Raw genomic sequence first — 19,297 nt, forward strand, 5'->3', positions numbered from 1 at the left:
CAACACATAACAAGGAAAATCACATTTGCATATAGAGTCATGTGCCATGATAAAGCCTAGCAGCTCTAGTAGGGAAAACTTACTAGGCTCCCTGTTGAGTTAAAGGAACCCACAAGCTGTTGCATAAGATGCTAAGCAAAGTCAAAATCAAAATTGTTTTCAATAACTTTACAATTCTCATCTCATCACCTGAAAAATGTTAAGTCTTCTACCAACACATTTTTCTGTGGTTTCAAAAAAACTCCCAAAACCCCCTATCTTCCAGGTAGATTAGATGTGAAGCAAGTCCCTCAAACACACACACAAAAAAAATGTAATAAAATGTAAATGAGCATTTGCAAGATTCCCTGAAAGAAAACAAAGAAACAGGTAAAGCTGTCATTGATGTTTTTACTCAATGTAGTGTGTCCCATGAAACTTGCCAATGGAGGCAATGTAAAATCAAGATGACAGTCCCTCTCACCAATACAGCTCTCAATGATAACAGAAAGCACTGTAGATGTAGCTGATTCCTGATTGAACTGTAACTGTGGCTCTGTGTAAATGGAATATAAACATCAGTCCCAGTCCTGACCATGAAAAACCTACTTCCATCTCTGGTGAAATTCTGCATTGATTTGCCAATAATTTAGTTATTAGGTGTTTTAGGGCTCTTCTATACATGGTAAAGACAGAGCATCTTATCTTATAGGGGATGTGCTGTTAAGACAGCTACATATCTTTCTATAGAATAAAAATTAATTTTAATAGCCAACTTTGCATGGGAATCCCAGACATTTAAAATATTGTTATTCACAGATTCCATATAACCCTAGCATACTGGAGGCTACATAAAAATATTATTTACAACTAACCTGACTGCTAATCTCCAGATACATAACTGGGCTATGGAGCAAATTTTATTTCACAGTATGAAATTGCAAAACAAGTGAAAAGACAAACACTACCACAAGAAAAGTAACCCTCTAGCACCGTCTGTCACACATAGCAAAAGCACAGGACAGCAACACTTTCCATAATGTTCCCTGCTTTCAAGAATACAACATGAACCTCCTGATTCAATCTGTCAAATGCTACAGAAGCAGTTCCTGCTCATAGAAATCACAATTTGACAAAATAAAATTTGGGGTGTGCAAGTGTACCTGTTCATATCTACAGTTAAATTATCTGCTAAAAATTCCTAATAAGATGCCATTATGTTAATCAGTTTCACTACTGAGATGATATCTCATAAATAAATTAATCTGTCATAATCCCAAAGAGCTCTTCTTGTTAGTAGTACAACCTAAAATGCAGCACAAGCTGTATTACTAAACTGGCAGAACACCATATCCCTTTTTCATTGTTCCTAAGTAAATTAAATCTACAGGACTGATTTACTGTACAGCTGCATCAGAAATTCTAACTGTTTTCCAAAGAGAAAGGTCCCTTTCTGCAGCAGTACAATATGCACATGGATAACTGATTGAAGTGACCTGCAGAAAAGTCTCAGTGCATGAGCCAGCAACAAAATCAAACTAAAGCCAGCCTTCCAAAATGAAAAAAACTTTTAAAAGCTCCATAAATTTATTTTGGATATTTCATATGTGTGTTTGCACATGAACACTCATAATTAGTTGTCTTCCCCTCTCCTTTTGCCTCCAATATTTGTGTATTAATAATAATTTCAAATATAGCTTTGGAGTTACTAAAGATCAATCAGCACATTCCCTTGAAAACTGACTAGGACCTCTTATTTCAAAGGCTCTTTCCTACAAAAACAATACTAAAGGATCTTAATGTGAATTGCAAGGACATTGTGGAAAATCTGAGAGGTTTGAAATAAAGTCTGTGACATGGTTACCAAAACCTTCAGGGTCCATGTCAAGACAGGAACTCCTTTAGCGAGGAGATCTGTTTCAATTTGAGCCTACAGCTAAAAACAAGCATCACAAAAATTATCCCACTGTGATTTCATCAGTTTGGAATAAATGCAGCCTACCCTCAGAATTTAATGTAATTTAAGTTTGTTTCAGAATCCCCTATTCCTCCATGGGAGTATACTAACTAATAACTGGAAAGCCACTAAAATTTAAGGGCACCAAGATGATTTTTTGCATACAACACTGTCAGCAAGCCAGTTTTCCTATCTCTTTCCCTCATCATGTTACCACAGCATCTAAGCAAATCCAAAGGCAGTAAAGTAACAGGCACCAGTCCAGAAAATTAATGGCAATTATTTAATTTTAAATAAACTAAAAATATGTCTGATTCTTAAGGTATGGCAGAGGAAGGAAAAAATTCATCCAAAGTACTACTGAAAGTAAAATACTCTGAAATCCAGATGAAAATAAAGTGGTTAAAATTCAAAGAGGGAATTGCCTAATTAAGAAGTATGAAATTCATATTTCCCATGGGAATAGGGTAGGCATGAGTAACCCAACAGTAGTATGTGGAGCTCTTGTTCAAAAAATTTAACTATCTCTCAGTTACAGCTGTATTGTTAAATAGATGTGTAGTACCTATGGCAGAATATATGTACCTACAAGTAATGAAAGCTTAAAGTTTATTTTTTTAACATTATCATAGTTCAGAAGTCTTAGGCAGTTAACTTACTTAATTCAATTTCTTACCCCTTTTCTGCTTCTATCTGCACACAGATATATGATTAATATTATAAACAAAAATACTTCTTTGGTACAGGATCAATCTGTACCTGACAGACCCTCACAATCTTTGCCATCTTTAGCAATCTCAGAAGTTATGTCTTGACAGTAAATTAGCACCTGCTTGTGGATGCTGAAACCTGCACCAAGAACCCTACAATAAGCACAGTGCTCATTCTGCTGGTTTAGAATTAAGCAGAATATTTTGGAGGATAGTTTTGTATCAGATGACTGGATCAGGTGTCAGTTCTTCTCCCAGTGCTAAAGCAAAACTTAAAAGATGGCTTAAACTCACTACCAGTTTCTCACTAATTGGACAGACACTTGGTATTATTTCAGTACTTCATCTAGATAAAATCTGATATCCTTGCCCCCCATGGCAGGGGAGTGGATTAGGTGCTCTTAAAAGGTCCCTTCCAACTCAAAGTCTTCTATGATACATTCTATAATTATATTACATCATATGGTGATCTATTGCAGTAAGGATAAAATATTAAAAGTCATGAATCTACCTTTTCAGACCCATCCCTGAAAAACAGTTAAAGGGTCTCACAACAAAAGATAGCCACAACAATCGCTACAGAAAAACCCCTTCCTCATTGTCTGTGCTTTTACCACAATTGTCACACCCAGCAAATTCCCTTTCCAAAAGGCTAATACTAATCAAATAGAAAAAAAGGACAAGTCAGGGGAGGCAGGGTCAGGGATGAGAATGGAAAGATGAAACACAAAAGAAACATATTAAAGTGACGTCAGAGCAAAATCCAGGCAATAGCACATTAACAGCATGATGTATTACAGTACTTACCATCAGCAACCTCAAAGTCCTTGAACGCAAGTTCTGAGCCTGAGTCATCAAGCAGGATTTCACCATTTAAGGTGAACATCATCGTGTGCTCATTCATGTCAACCATACATCCAACAACATCTCCTGCCAACCAAGAGCGGCCAAAATGCTCATTACCTTGATGCCACCGCTGTGCCTGAAATAATTAGAAGCATTTAAAAGAAAAAAAATAACAATGTATGTGTTCATCTCACCTTCAAGGGTAGAACTAATAATTAACTGCCTCAATTAAGAGGGCATTAAAATTAACACTTTCACAGAATATCATTCCAAAACTGTGTCTATGAGTACTCCAAGCTGACTCTGAATATGGAAATCCAACAATTAACTTCTTGCCAGCACCCCTCACATCAGCATTATAAAACATTGCTAAGAGAGCTGACAGGGAAAATTGTTATTTCAACATTTTAGTAAAAAGTTAGAGTATGGTTTAGTTTTCTGCTGAAGCTCCATGAAAGACTTTTAATCACAATAATATGGTACCAATTACAATGTTTAATAAATACTCCACAAACCCTTTTTAAACAAATGCTTGTATTTACTTTAGCAGCCTAAAAATTCATTACTTGCAAACAACCTGTATTGTTTCCTTGAGTATAATTCTTAAAATATTTTGTGCAAAATAAATTAATCTTTTTTCTCATATCAGATTTTGTAAGGAATAGAACTATCTGTGAATGAGACAAGCACTGGTTTACTGATAAATTCCAGAGTAGCTGAGGGCATGATTAATGATTCCTCTGACTGACTTTCAAGCAAAGGCTTTCAATGGGGTCTTGGACTAGAGTTCAAATAAATTAACCTCTGTTAAGAACTATTGTAACCAAGCACTGGAAAAAACAGTGTTAATAACCAATAACAGATAGAATTCCTATTCAAGTATTTCATCACAAGTAGATGTTTATGCTCTCTATCCATCCTTGAAGTTGTACAAAACTAATGAATCTTTCTCGATATCTTGAAGGTAATTTTTTTCCAACCAAGGAAAGAAGCCATTAAAATCAAACAAAACAATACAGCATTGTGGATTGAGACCTAAACATCAAACTCTAAGATTCAGAAGGCAACTATACAACTTTTCCAGTAAAAACAGAGGACTTGAATGGTTTACATAAAACACTTTACAAAAAAACTTTCCAGTTTTCTTTTCAAGGCATCTTCTCATGCAATGAAGGAGTGGGAAAGAAATAAATTCCCACAGCATAAATAAAATGCATCTTGAGAAATTTATCTTGCTGGGAATATCCAGGAATTCTGTTGATTTCTGTTACATATTTTAAAGTAATAAGGGAAATGAATTCCAATACTAGATACAAGAAATCATTTTACAGTGAGTCACCAGTAGCCTTAATAAAAATTAAGGTTCAGATAGTTGCAATTGCCCTCATACTGAAATAAAAAATTGCAATGAGTCATTTAAGCTATTCTGATGATAGTCAGTAATATAAAGTTTTGTTTTCTTATATATTTTTACTACTAGATTTCAACTGGTCTTTATTTTTCATGCAGAGTCAAATTTGAGCAAATCTTAGTGGTTCTATTATACTTCATTTAAGCTGTAAGGATTTCCATAAAGCCTAGCTATACTCTTTGGAGCTCTTACATTTTTACAAATACATAGTATCAAAGTTTGCCTCAAACACTTACTGTTAATAATCTTAACTATATTTAGTCCCTAATGGCACTTCTTAGAGAGAGAAAAACAAAGTAAAACTTTAAAGAAATTATTCATAGCTAATTACAGCTCCGCCAGTATTTTGAATTTCATTAAGCCACTTTGATTACTAATTCTTTATATATACTGTAGAAACATGTGAATTAGTGAAAAAACATTATAGATATGCCAAATATTGCTAATTAATTTTTTGACACTGATTCTAGTTATTCTGCCTAGGCCTAGTTATTCTGCCTAGGCCTTCAAAAACAGAGAAATACTTTCATGAAACATCAAATGAAAACAGAGAAGGCACCTGAGGCGATGATACATGGAATAAGACAGAAAAATTAAAATTTTTGCAGCCACTCATATTATTACAGATAAACACATACAAACCTTAAAGCCATCAAAAACAAAAGCTTCTTCATCTGAGCCAAGTTCCTGATCTGGCAGACAACCTGGCCTGGTCCAGCCAACTCTCATGTCTCCTGCAGTAACTGCCTCAAACTCAAAGTACCACTTCCCAGCCTTCACTGCGTAAGTCTTTTCTGTGCGGAAGATCCTGAACTTTTCCATTATCCCACTGCACACATCCAGTCTTGTTGCTGTAAGGATTAAAAAAATAAAAATAAGTATAAAGGGACAAAAAAAAAAAATCAATGCAGAAGGTACTGTTTTCAACTACTAACAAGAATTGAGCACAGACATGAAAAAAAGAATGTGCCTGCAGAACAGCCATGTGGGAAAAGTGTCCTTGCCCATTCTGGGAATCAGGATTTAAAAAAAAAAAAAAAAAAAAAAAAAAAACAAAGAAACCCCCAAAAAACACCAACCAACAAAAACAGAACAAAAAAAGACGAAGAAAGGAGACATTAGAAATCTGAATGCAGCTACAAATAGATGACTCAAGGATCACTTTGATTCTTTTTCTCAGATTAGGGGGGCAAAAAGGCCAAATACATGGATCTTTTCCCACAGATTTGTAATATATCAAATAAAGCCTGTGCAACATTTGAAAAGTCAGCATTCTAGTCTAATCACCACAATTCCTCTTCTGCCTGAGTTTGTTATAAGTTCAAATTTGTCTGCACCTACTTGCACCTGTTTGTTAGGCCTTGCTAAGAACCTCTCCGTTTCTCTTCTATTTTCTCACACACATCAAGGTCCACATTTCCAATACCACCTAGGATAGCCTATATAATTGCATCCTTCAGAATTAACCATCACTTCTCATGCTATCATGCCTGACTCTAGTTAGATGAGGTTCATTAAGTTTCCTCTAAGCAATGCAACTCTCTGCCATATAGTTCTTTATCAGTAAACTTTTCTCTTTAATAAGCTATTAAATTAATTAAATTAATGCCTTAAAAACACTTTTGAAGACCCTTAATACCTCACCTATACAGATGAGGCACCACAAACATGGTAACTGAGAAATTGTTTTCTTTTTAGAGTCTAAGTAACAAAATGCTTTCTAGAGTCTTAAGCAATTCCAAAAATACAGCTGCTGCAGTGAATCAGTAAGTAATAATAATTAGAAAACATAAAAACCAATACTAGAGAACTTTGTAAAATTAATGTTTTAGTAAAAATTAATGACTGGAGATGCAGAACACCACTAGAGGGCTCTAAAACCCTTAATAACAGTATGAATTTTGGCTTATGAACGAGGATCCTTGTGACATGTCTGATGCATCTCCATAACTTGAGAAACTCACAAACTGCAAATCTAAATACCCAAAATCAAAATCCCCTAAAAAAAAATCTTTTGCTGAATTCCAGTCTTCGCTCAAGAAAGACCAATTTGTGGGATACTGTTCTACAGTTCCTTTCCTCTGGGAATTTTCCAACAACCTAGATCATATCTTTCAGATTCAAGGATTGCACTAGTGTTCTTTACATCTCATTAGTGACTCCATTCACAGAACCAGCTACTGATATCTGCATTCTAAAGAAAAAGAGAGTGGTTTTCAACACTCCATTCCCAAGGAAAGGCAGCAGCATGTGGTTCTCAGAGCTGTAAATGAAAAAGGTGATTACTATTTTTCAGCAGAATGTGGAAGAGACTGTGGAAAAGGAGTGTGCTCTGTCCCCCTTTTGCCTACACCATTAGACATCCCCTATATTTTCACAAGAGGCAAAGGTCTCCTGGAGCAGCCAACCCACCTTCTTAGAAACAAGAAGTCTGAGTCTTTCTCAATGCTGAGTCTTTCTTTGCAGTATCTTGTTCCCAACAGTGGGAGGGGAGGAAATTCTAGGATTATGCAGCAGGGTTACACTCACCAATTTTAGCAGACTTAAGAGTGAGACCATGGCATTTTACCACCAACACTGTCCATTCCACTGAGGAACATTGTTCTACCTGTTCAGCAATCCAGCCTTGTGACACATTCATGGTCTCAGCAATGCCTCATATTTAAGTGTAATTTAATGGCAGTATCTCAGAAAAGCTGAGTATCAGAGAATGCATGTGCTTTGGAGAAGTAATGCCAAATGGGAGGTTCCCTGTGTGCACTTTAGGTGTGAGTTATGTATTCTGCAGAAATGCTTTACTGAAGGTTTATGGCCTAAATAGGTCAAAAACTTAGCTATCACTATCATTATTTGAAGGGAAAAAAAAAGGTTTAGACACATTTCTCAAAATTTCCAAATTTTGCTGAGATTATAAAGATGCTAGTTTCAAATTTGATTATTCCATATTTCCTTATCTTTAAGTGAACTTCTAAAATAGAGTTGAGAGGGGTTAGATCTATTTATTTTATTTGTACATTATGTCTCCTGATTTCTTAATATTACATATGCTGCCATTATTGAGTTAAATGTTGTGTATGCCTTAAAAATTCCTTGTTATTAGTTTACTTTTTTTTTCTTCTCTAGGATGTCTCAAACTGAAAATATTGCCCACAGTATCAATAAAACATTCAACCTGGCCATGATGCAAATTCAAAGAAAACTTTGTGAAAAGTGAATTAAAATTTATTTATAGTCAAATTCAATTTCCAAGACCTGAGCAAGTCCAAGAAACTTAAAGGTTCTAACAAACTATCTAATTATAGACTTGCAGGTTGACATTCACAGAAATTTGGTTTGCTATCATTCATTTCACAAAATTTCATCTTATATCTTTAACTGTTTAAATACAACATTGTACACAAACTGTACAATCTTCATTATTTAAAGTTAAAATTTTAGGAATATAAAATTCACATCTACTGAGTTTACAGGTTTTCTTCCTATTTTGTCTTGAAATAGCAAATATAGCATTAAATACAAAACTATTCCCAAAAATTGTATTGATTGGTTTAAATTTTAAAGAATTGCTTTAGAATGTAAAAATTTTACATTTTGTAAATATTCATTTGAGGCCACGGGACAAGGAAAGGAAACAAAAAGGAAATAAAAAAACTAAGATTGAAGAGAAAAGCACCCATCATATTTGGAAACATCTGTTCAAAATGCTTTATTGGACCTAAAAATTCAGTAGCAGAGTGGAAGTTTCTAACCTTTTTTTGAGGAAAAAAACCCCAAAATTAATTACCATGGTCTTGATCAGGAGCTTCCAGATTGTAGCCATAGCCTAGAAGAGTGCGGACTGCTTCCCGAAGACTGTCTTTGTTGGACTTCTTTGTGCGATCATCCAAAAGAGCATACGGTACAAGGCGAGGATTTCGTCGGTTTTTCACATCCTGCATTAGTATGAAAAATCAGTTCAATTTCAGAAACTGTGTTTTATCTTATAGACAAGATAATTCTTCAAATAAGACCACAAAAATTACTGTTATACCAACTGAAATCATGTAACTTCAAATATGGCAAGGAATCAGAGAAATTGCAATAGTCTAGAAACTACAAGACTGAATTCACTAAAAAAAAAAAAATTGACCCACACAAATAAACAAAGCTCTGTGTCTTATACCTGCTGTAAGTTTCTGTCAAATACTCAATAAAGTAACAGTACAAACCACAGGAACAAGGATAGATGTATGAAAGTATGCCAGAATAGTCAAGAGCATTATATTTCATACACTGCTGGAGAAGCATCTACCATAACAAAAAACTTCTTTCTAACTAAAACTGAAACATTTCTATACCACAAATACACAAAATGCCCACATAACAAATGTGATAAAAATGAAAGACCAAAATACAACTAATAACAAATAATAAATGTGTGCAGCACTAATTAATAAATTGCAAATCAGATAATAAACCCGTGCCTTACTATAAAACTATTTAAGACATGTATTTTTAAAAAATAAAGGGGTTTGCAGGAATATGATTCATGTGCTCCACATGGCAATTCTTTGCAATAGATAGCCAAACTAACCACTCTCCAGCTGAAATGAAAGTGTTGGTAAGGCTTATTCTTTGCATTTTAGGTTTATTAAAAAAATATTGATTAGGTTTTCCTCTACTGCAAAATGATCTTATTTAAAAGCAGTGTTTAACTAGATTATTTAAGTGGCTAATCTAATTTTTAGTGACTAACAGAATTGTTTTTTCGTTTATATTTTCTTCTCACATCCTGTCAGAATTTGTTGGCAATGAGAGAAACTATGCAAAGAGATCTCCATGTTTTTCCTAATATCTATATTTATAAAAAAAAATACAGACTGCACATATCATATATCATATAAAAAATGTTTGTTCTCTTCAGTACAATACCAAAGATATTGAGAGGCTTTTATTATTGGTTAGATTTATTAAGAAGTCCAAGACCAATGCCTATTGTTTTAGAAGACAGTGTCTACAGTGAAAGTACCTTACTTCTTTTACAGCATTACAGTTCTAGTTTTAGGAATATATGTGGTTTCAATTCTATCTTTTCAAGAAGACAAGAAATGGAACATCCATTCTGAAAAAAAATACTGCAGGCATCTTTTGTTACCTTTTAAATGTTTAGATGCAAGACTATTTGCCTCTTGCCTTGTCATAGCGAGCAGATACTGAAAGATCAGTTATAAAGCAGTGCTTGATGAAATCTGGTGTTACAAGTTATTCCTCTAGGAGAAGAAATATTGAGGGACAAGCATTACCTACATGCTAAAAGGGCTAACAGAAAGATAAAGGTAATGCATTTTTGAGGACACAAATTAAAAAACCATATCATCGCTAATTATATTCCATGGAAAGGACAGTGGCAGGGCCAGCAGTAATACCATTTGAAGGATCTTCTTTTCATATTTATTCCAAATTCTTAAGCTGACATCCTGCTGTCCAACGTTTAATTTGGTAGATGTGGAAAAGGGCTGTGTCCTTCAAGCAAATGCTGAAGTAAATGTTATGAGAAATTATTTTTTGATATAAGAGTATTCACATTAACATCTGAGGTGATGAAACACTATGCGTTTAATTATTTGTTATTGGAAGAACACAAAAGAGAGAAATATTTCCTCTGAAGCACTCTATGTCCAAAATACATTGTGAAGTACTGTCTTTAAAAATATGAAAGTTTGGAACAATAAATATGTAACTTCTTATCCATGATATACTGTTAGACTAATGCATTTGTAGCTGCCAAAGCAACCATTAACACAAATTAACATACAGGCAATCAGCTGATAACATTGTATAAAATGAAATATAAGTGCTTTTAAAATGGCTAAGCACAAAATGAGAGCAAGAAGAAAGAAAAAAGGAATGCAGAAATTTAATGTATTAAATCAACTTGATTTTACAGATTTTTTTCCTTGGGTCAAATTTTATTTAACATTGTGACCTTTTTCACCTATTTAAGACTGTGGCTACATCTTTAAATTTGAATGTGAGAAAAGATTTTTCTTTTAACAACTCTGTTCCTTTTTTTTTCTTATTACGAATCTATTTAAATTTTGAATATGTTACTAATTTCTGAATTAAGCACTCTTATTGTTATAGCCATCATAAGTTTTAGTACTAATGACCTTCTGCACTTCTCTGGTGTAAGTGTAGAGAATGATCCTGTACAGAGATTGAGCTTTGCACATTCACAATCAAGTCAACAAGAAAACTGATTAGCTAAGAGTGGTAATTTTTACTGAGTACATTTCCAAGCAGTAAAGAGACTGAATTCCTCCTACTCAATACAAAAAAGTTATTGTAGACTGTTAAAATAAGTTTTAACATTCAACCTAATTTTTTTTAAAATTTTTGTGCCAGAATTTTCCAGATTTGACAGCCTAATGATTCCTCAGAAGACTGTTTTGTACAGTTTGTTTGGCAACTACTTGTTAACAGACAAATTGTATGAGCTGGGTAGATCATACCTATTATTTATATAATTCATTTGTTTTGAATTCAGAACCTATCATCTCACAGAAAAAAAAGGTGGGGGAAAAGCCTATGTATTTTATTACAAAGCTTTGTCTTCATTTTATGTGACAAACATCCATTAATAATTTAAAATTTAATTTACTTTATTTAGGAAAACATTGCAACCGTAAAAAGTTGGGATGCAGAATGTGCTCTGGATGGAAGTAATAATGTTAAATGTCAGTGATATAGCACTGACCATGAAAAATCAGTATTACTTTTCACAGTGTACGTGACAGAGTCTAGTATACATAGCAAATGATAGACGAACAACTATTTGAATGGGCATTCTTACACTTTTTTGTAGGGTATATAAGGATATCAATTAGGCAATAATTGGTCAACAATGGGCCAATTTAATTGCATAATTTTTTTAAGCTATGTGTAGCACTTAAAAGGGAAAGAACTACAGAAAAACCACCTAAACACACACACCAAAAAATATCAACAAGCCTCTTAAAACTTCCATGACAGGTAAAGAACACTGCTGCAAAGTAACTCAAAGGGAAACACACATCAAATGTAAAGTGCATTCTTTGTTCAATGAGTCTGCGATGTGTCTATAACTGATAACTGATCTCGTGGCACTGGACCTACTGGTCTTGGAACTTGCACAGATAGATCTCATGTAAGAATGAAAAGAGGAATGTCCATATGGTCTACAGCAGAGAAAACCATAGTCAAATTCTACAAACAGCTCTAAAAGAACCTATTAAGAGATGCAGTATGTGTAATAAGGTTGTGCGCCTCAGCAGTAGTCCAGTAACAAAAAACAAAGTGCCATATAAACCTCTAAAAGATATCTGAAAATAATAATGTAGTTTTCAGAACTGTAAATGTTGTATTGCCAAGCTGTATACTCCTGGACCTTCCCAAATCTCTAAGAAGTTCAGGAGCAGCACAGACCACTAGACTAAAGGGAACAAAAAGTCACCAGAAACATATGTAGATAAGTGCTTAACAGAAAGAAAGACAGGAAAAGACTGTAAAGTTAAAACACACAGTAGGAAGAGTGCAGGAAAATATGGTAATAGTTCACTGGGAACATACATTTTGTGATTTAAAGTATAAGAGCTGTACAGATACATAGTCTGTATGATACTAAAATGATTTTGTTCTCATAAGCAAGCTGTTTAAACTACAAGCACAAAACAAATGTATTTCAGCATACATCCAGTAAGAAAGATGTACTGTTGTTTTCTCAGCTCCCTGCACCATTAGCAAACCCTCATTCCATAGCTGTGAATTGATTCCACTTGCTGTCAGATCTCCACCAACATGCAAGATCCACTTCTCTCACTATCACAAAGATTTCTGAGCAATTCCCACAAGAAATGCTATGGGGCAAGCTTACCAGCAGTGCTGCCAGAAAACCAGTGAGCCACCATGTGCATGTGCAGCACAGACACTGCGAACAGGGTCATTTACCCATCCCACACCTGTCATGCCTCACTATCCAGAGGGCTACACCTATCACAGTAGCTCATGTTTAACCAGAAACCATGAAAATTAAAAAACATCTTCCAGGAGAAAAGGAAAAATACAATTCTAAATTGGCGTTTACTAAAAAAGTAATTTTCAAAGTCCAGAGCATTAGAACCAGAAAGCACAACAAAGCCATATTCCTAGCAACGTTAATAATCCAAATTCACCCAGCCAAAGCAGAGGTTGTATTCCTCACCTGGAATGCTAGCAGCTAAGGTCTAACCTTGGAAGTATGTGTATCCTTAGTAATATGTGTACAGCTTCTGCCATCTTCACTGAGGACTGTGGCCATATGGAATGCCTGGCAGAATGTGCCCTGACTATAAATGGAAAGAACTAATATATCAGTATAAATCATGTAAAATGTCAAAGTGAGGTAACATAAGTGGTTTTTACAAGGACAAGATGCTGGCTTTATATTTATTTAATGAAAATAAAGCGACAGCTTGATTTTTTCCTACACATGCATATTTCACCCAGCCTGACTTCCAGCACATTGCCTCTTCTGCACTGCAGCCTTAGACAGTCTGCGAAGACCAACACCTGATCTTAATTAATGATGCCACATACTGTCTATAAATCTGAAAAAAAATAAGATCCTGACTATAAAAGACGAATACATCTTTTATTTTTGGGCCAAAGAGAAGTAAGATATTCATATAATTGCTTGGCAATACCAACCAACTATTCTAGGACAGGAACTGCAGAGCATCTTTAAGATATTTTTCACACAGCAGAAGAAATATTTTAGGTTGCCAATATTTATAAGCAATTGTTAAATCTGTGAAACTCTTAACACTTTGTCTATTTCAGTATAAATGGGGTTTCTGATTGTTAGCTTTTCTAGCCAAAACACAAGGAAATATGAAGAAAAAAAAAGATACCATTTGATTAAGCTATTAGGATATGTGGCAATGTATATAAGCAAAATGTGAAAGAATTTTTGCCTGTGATCTCCAAAATCAGTAGGGAGACCTAGAAGTCATGTATTCAGGAAGAGGGACAGGCATGTAATGTACTTTAAATTCTTTTCATTTGCTTTCTGATCTATAAGCTTGACTCTTCTCTTCTGTCTTTTCCTCATTTATATGGATGTTGGGATTGTTCTCTATGCATAAAATCACAGTTTTATGAATATCAAAAAATATCCTAAGTTCACGGATATGCCAAAATAGACCCTAAGTTCATGGATAAACTTATATGAATTCTGAATATTTTCCATTTGCTAGCGAAGATTTAGTCACAAATACATTTTTTTATACTTCAGTGTTGTTTTCCCATTACCTTGTTAAGAAAAATTACCTAAAGTAACCAAATGGAAAAAACTCATGTAATTATGACAGGACTTAATATCAAAATCCATAAAGGTCAAAAAAAAATTTTAAAAAGCCTTTTCACATAACAAAAATGTGATTATTTTAATTCAATTACAGCAAGGCTATATTGCTTCTTCTCCTGGATCTAACTCTTGTATCTGTCCTTGTACATTTACCATTTCCCCAGTTCAAAGACCACCAACTTGCAGGTAATCCTGTTTTCCCTTAAAGGGACAGTGTCAAATATTTTCATACTGATTTTTGTGCTAGTTTTTCCACTTACCCTTGCTACTTAATGTGCTCTTTTAAGCAGAAATACATGTTTTTTCCTACCTGTTTCACTCCTTCTGCTTTCCCCCTTCATGGAGCAATAAGCAACTGTGAGTCTGCAGTACCAAAAAATACTTGTGATCAATGTCATCACAGCTGTTGGGATAGTTCTGGAAACAGGATTTATTAGCTAACTTGTGCTCCCTCTCCTGGCTGGCTGGCTGTCTCTGCAGCAGCAGAACAAAATTACTGTATATAGTCATGGATTAAATGTAGCTTGTCATATCTTGTTAAGTAAAAAGCCTGACAAGCAGTAATGGATTTAGAAGAAGAAAAAGAATCTGGAAGTTGGAAGGCATTCTCCCCAACAGTTTTTAAAGAAATGGTTAATACTTTAACTGCTTGAGAGTATTCCTTTAATTTTTTCATTTTATATAATCCCAAAATGATGAGGCTCTCATATTGAACAAACCTACTAGATTATTTAATTCATCCTACAGCCACAGCACGATTGCTGTTCATAACATATTTCCTATTGATTAGTTCATCTACTTTAAAACATCTGTAACCTTCTTTCCCTTAGGAAACTATTTTTCAGCTCTGCAAGATCTGTATATAGTATTATACAGCACAACATCATGTCACTTAATTCCAGTACTGTAGCATGTCACAGTAATATGACAGGATGACAAAATGTAGTCCATGAAATAATTGGAGTCAAGCAGAAGCACGTGGCAGTGTGGACAACACCTAGAGCTGGCAGCATGCCATGTGATATGTATGTCAGCTAAAAGAGAGGCATCTCTGCACTGCATCCAGAAAGGAGCACCTTGCTCTTCTGCTTGCTTTTCATGGGTTTTAATAAATGGTATTTGTTATCTGTATATTGTAAGCACTCCTGTAACTCAGCTGTTGATCTTTTTTCCAGCAGAAAAAAGAAATATTTGAAAAGATAAAGATTATGGAATTAAGGACAAATCAACATCAATATCCAAAACATGGCACCTTCTGCAAGACATGCTATTGTTGAAAAAGGGCATCATCTACCTGTTTAATTATCCATGAGACTGTGGTAACTTGTCTGGCAGGAATTAGGGAGTAAAGTATACTGTTGACCTTGTAAAACTGCTTCCTGAAGGTCATGTATATTTCTGAGCTCTTGTCCACATTTACAATCATACTCTGATGAAAGCATAACTGTGACACTGCTCACTGCACCACTACACTGCATTTTCAACAAGAGTGCACAATTCAGCACACAAAAGTATTTAGTCAGTAAAAAAATTCTTGGATATTTAAAGCATAAGCACTCAGGACTGCAAAACCCAATAAATTGTCTTTCCAACTCCAAATGTGATCAGTTTCATAGGCACTTAAGCTTTTTTGTTTTAAATTCTCCAGACTCTTCTCTGCATGTCCATAACTGTCTTTGTCTTGATAAGGAAGAACAGTTAAATATTTATCATATATACCTAAGCCCAGTCAAGATTTAGAGCAGAAGCAATTTTCTAAGACTCTTTCAGAGCATAACCTGGTAGGCAAAATCAGAGCTTGATACACACCGACTGCTTAAAAAATATCTGAAAACTTAACTAGGGGCTACCATTCCAATAAGGTTTTCATACAAAACCTTGTCCTTGGCCATCTGAATGGATGTAGATATGTAAATCCTATTTCTCTAGTCAGTCATCTTTGAGGCTATGGAGTCAGTCTTTTAAAACTCTTGAAAAATGACTAATGTACTGCTCAGTAATTACAAGGCTAAAGGGTTTTAAACAAAACCTCTAGTTGCCATGAGTCTTATCACACCAGGCTATAAATTTTAATAAGCAAGCAGAGATTTAAGTTCATGTTAAATGTTGTCATCCATCGAGCAGGACATTTATTAGGAAGGGAGTCTAAGGAAGGCCAGAGTTACAAGAGTTTCCTTCAGGAAACTATTTTAGGAGTCAGTAGATAAAATACAGAGAGCTGTTCAGTCAGTAGATCAGAGTCCTTTTTCCTCTCTGCTCTCTCCCTGTGAGGCTCAAAAATGTCTCCTCACAGGGCTACAACATTTTAGGTTCAACAGCCAGTTTGGTCTCTTTCCCTAAGCACAGCACTGAGAACATAAGATAGACTTCATGATTCTTCTGAAGTGTTTAATTTTAGGTTATATCCCATACTAGATTTGTATGATCTATGTTTTTTGGAGTTTTGGGATGTTTTTTAAAACCCAAATTGAGGCCTTGAGCAACTCCACTGCCTCTGGGAAACCATAATAAAACTAATGATTTATGACTATCACATCACACCTCTTCAAATGCAAAAACCTTCTATAGCAACAGGCATGCTGAAACATACATAAAGACTGTGTATAATAAAAATATTATGAAGATGTAAAGGAGAAATTTTTTCATTGCCACCCACTCCCATTACATCTTTTACGTATCATTCCCAAACCAGGAACACTAGGAAAGTCTTTGACATCATCATTTAACCAACTTTCCTACTTAATACCTCACTAAATCAGAAAACATGCAATTTAGCTGCAAATTCACTCCAATAAATATTATTTGCGTTTTTTTTCGAAGATAAACCAGTACAAAGGGTAGGTTAAATTGTCTTCAAGTTCTAAGAAAATTTATTCACATTTGAGTCACAAGATTAGATTTTTTCAAAATTAGTTAGAAATATAATTAGCTAAGAGATGTATTTGATTCCAGAGACTTCTTAATTTTATCCTAACCAATAAATTTTGTTGCAAAACTAAATTTAATTTTGGGCTATGTCAAGTTTCTATCAAAGTTGTAACAATTTCCCAACTTTCATTCAATTCAAAGCTCCCACTTGGCAAGGTCCTCTATTGAAAATTATTGGCTTCTGGAAGAATAAAAAAAAATGGGAGACATGGTGTAAATTCTTGAGTGCATTCTTTAATATATTAGAAATATTTCTTTTGAACATACAGATTTTCATTCTAGAAATGAATTGTGCACTGACTCCATAAACACGGGATTGAAATAGTGAGTTCAAAACTAATTAATCCCCTCCCCCTACCTGACAACAGAAAACCATCACTTCCAACACTTCTCATAATTCTTGTTCCATCAGAAATGTTAACAGCACTTCAAAAGGCCATCTCTTACTTAAAGGCATAGTATTATGGGAAAATTTGATCCTGGGGAAAGCAGGGAAGTTGAACAAACACTGAATTCTATTCAGTGTTTTCTTTCCTAGTAGAGAATATACATATACTCCAGTCTGCAAACAGAAGAATTGATTCATTGTCTGTCTAGACCCAAATATAGAACATAGATTTCCTAAATAGCTTACAGAGTAACACAATGGCAGCTTCATAGTAAGATACTATAATGAACAATATTGAAATGCAAATATGCAGCATATATTTTGTCACATAAGCATACCTGTATGTGATGAGGTGAAGTGCTTAACTTAATAAATAAAAGTCCAGATTATTTTATTTTACACAAAAGTTTTGCAAATAGAATGAATTTTGGTCCTGTAGAAGGACAAAATTTGACATATGCGGCAGTGAAATGAATAATTCAAATTTTTGCCAAAAACAAGGAGAAGGGTATGTACCTACAAAACAGCTGTACCTCATTTTTGCAAAAATAATGATCTTTTTTGCTCAGCACAAAACCATAAAAACTCATTCTTTCCCCAAGGGGTAAATTGTCCTAAAATTTCACTGTGAAATGCTATCACACATTTATTAACACAAGTGAAGAGACCATTCTGTATATAAAATTCACAACCAATCACAAAAAGAACAGAAAATCTTAAGGGAAAACTGATGCAGAAGCTGTCTTGGAAAATACTAAATTAGTCTCATGGTACACCCAATTGACTGGTTTGGGGGATTTTCTAAAGAAAGAAAAGAACCTGAGTTTTGCTTTTAATAATCCACCTTGCTTTATTCTTACTCTCCTTCCTTGTAACACATTGGGAAAAGTATCAAATAATATTAATATTCACTGGAGCAGAATAACTGAAGTAGGACTGGAACTTTGAGTCTAACTTTACTATTCTTAGTTAAGCACGGCTTCTGCCAGAAATACAACTTATTAGCAAAGTTATTACTAGAAGTTTACATTTTGATTTTCCTGGATAAACAAAATTATTCAATTCCCAGAACTGCAAACATTTAAATGATTGCCCTGGTGAAAGTCAATATTTTTACATTTCCTAAGATACTGGAGCACGTTTGCTTCCTGCATGCAATTTTCTCACCCTTAGATTTAGATAGTTTACAAGAATATACCACCAAGTTTTTTAATAGTGCTTGTAAGAGTCTCATACTGCTATTTAGCAAGAGTGCTTTAAATTATGTATTTTTGTTTTCTTTGAGTGACAAACTTGCATTCACTAGCTGTTTCTTCCTGACTGTGTGTCACCAGTATTTCCATTTAGCTGTGAAATCTCTCAATAGATAAGTGCTGTTCTAAGTGTCTGAAGTTAGTTAGCACTTACCTGCTGGATGCCATATGTCCAGCCTTGTCTTATACGGTCCCTTGCCCATACATTGTGAGCATTCTCTGCTAGTTTATCCACCATAGCTTCTTGAGAGGGGGTCAGTTTGATAAAACTCAGATCCATGGGTGCTGGCTTATATCCACTCAACAACTGATAGCTGTTGAATAAAAACAGAACTTGCAGTTACTTTCCAGCAAGAAAAAAAATTAAGAGAAACCACAAAAGGAAGAAATAACATCAATGCAACATATCTATATAAATATGGTATCTGCCTTTGAACATAAAGAATAATAATGTAAATTTGATT

At 34.5% G+C, this 19,297-nt stretch overlaps 1 protein-coding gene across 11 annotated transcripts in view; it reads right to left on the minus strand.

Moving 5' to 3' along the window:
• The window catches only part of RYR2 (ryanodine receptor 2), a 370,524-nt gene that overhangs the window by 130,384 nt on the left and 220,843 nt on the right, over positions 1 to 19,297 (minus strand). For all 11 annotated transcript variants that reach the window (XM_030268235.4, XM_072927080.1, XM_030268232.4 and 8 more), the window contains 4 exons: positions 18,988 to 19,147; positions 8,688 to 8,835; positions 5,546 to 5,754; positions 3,454 to 3,628 (listed from right to left, as the gene is read on the minus strand). In XM_030268235.4, the coding sequence (XP_030124095.4) occupies positions 3,454 to 3,628; positions 5,546 to 5,754; positions 8,688 to 8,835; positions 18,988 to 19,147 (692 nt within the window). The remainder of the gene's footprint in view (positions 1 to 3,453; positions 3,629 to 5,545; positions 5,755 to 8,687; positions 8,836 to 18,987; positions 19,148 to 19,297) is intronic.

The sequence above is a fragment of the Taeniopygia guttata genome, chromosome 3 (assembly GCF_048771995.1).
Source record: "Taeniopygia guttata chromosome 3, bTaeGut7.mat, whole genome shotgun sequence".
NCBI classification, from domain to species: domain Eukaryota; kingdom Metazoa; phylum Chordata; class Aves; order Passeriformes; family Estrildidae; genus Taeniopygia; species Taeniopygia guttata.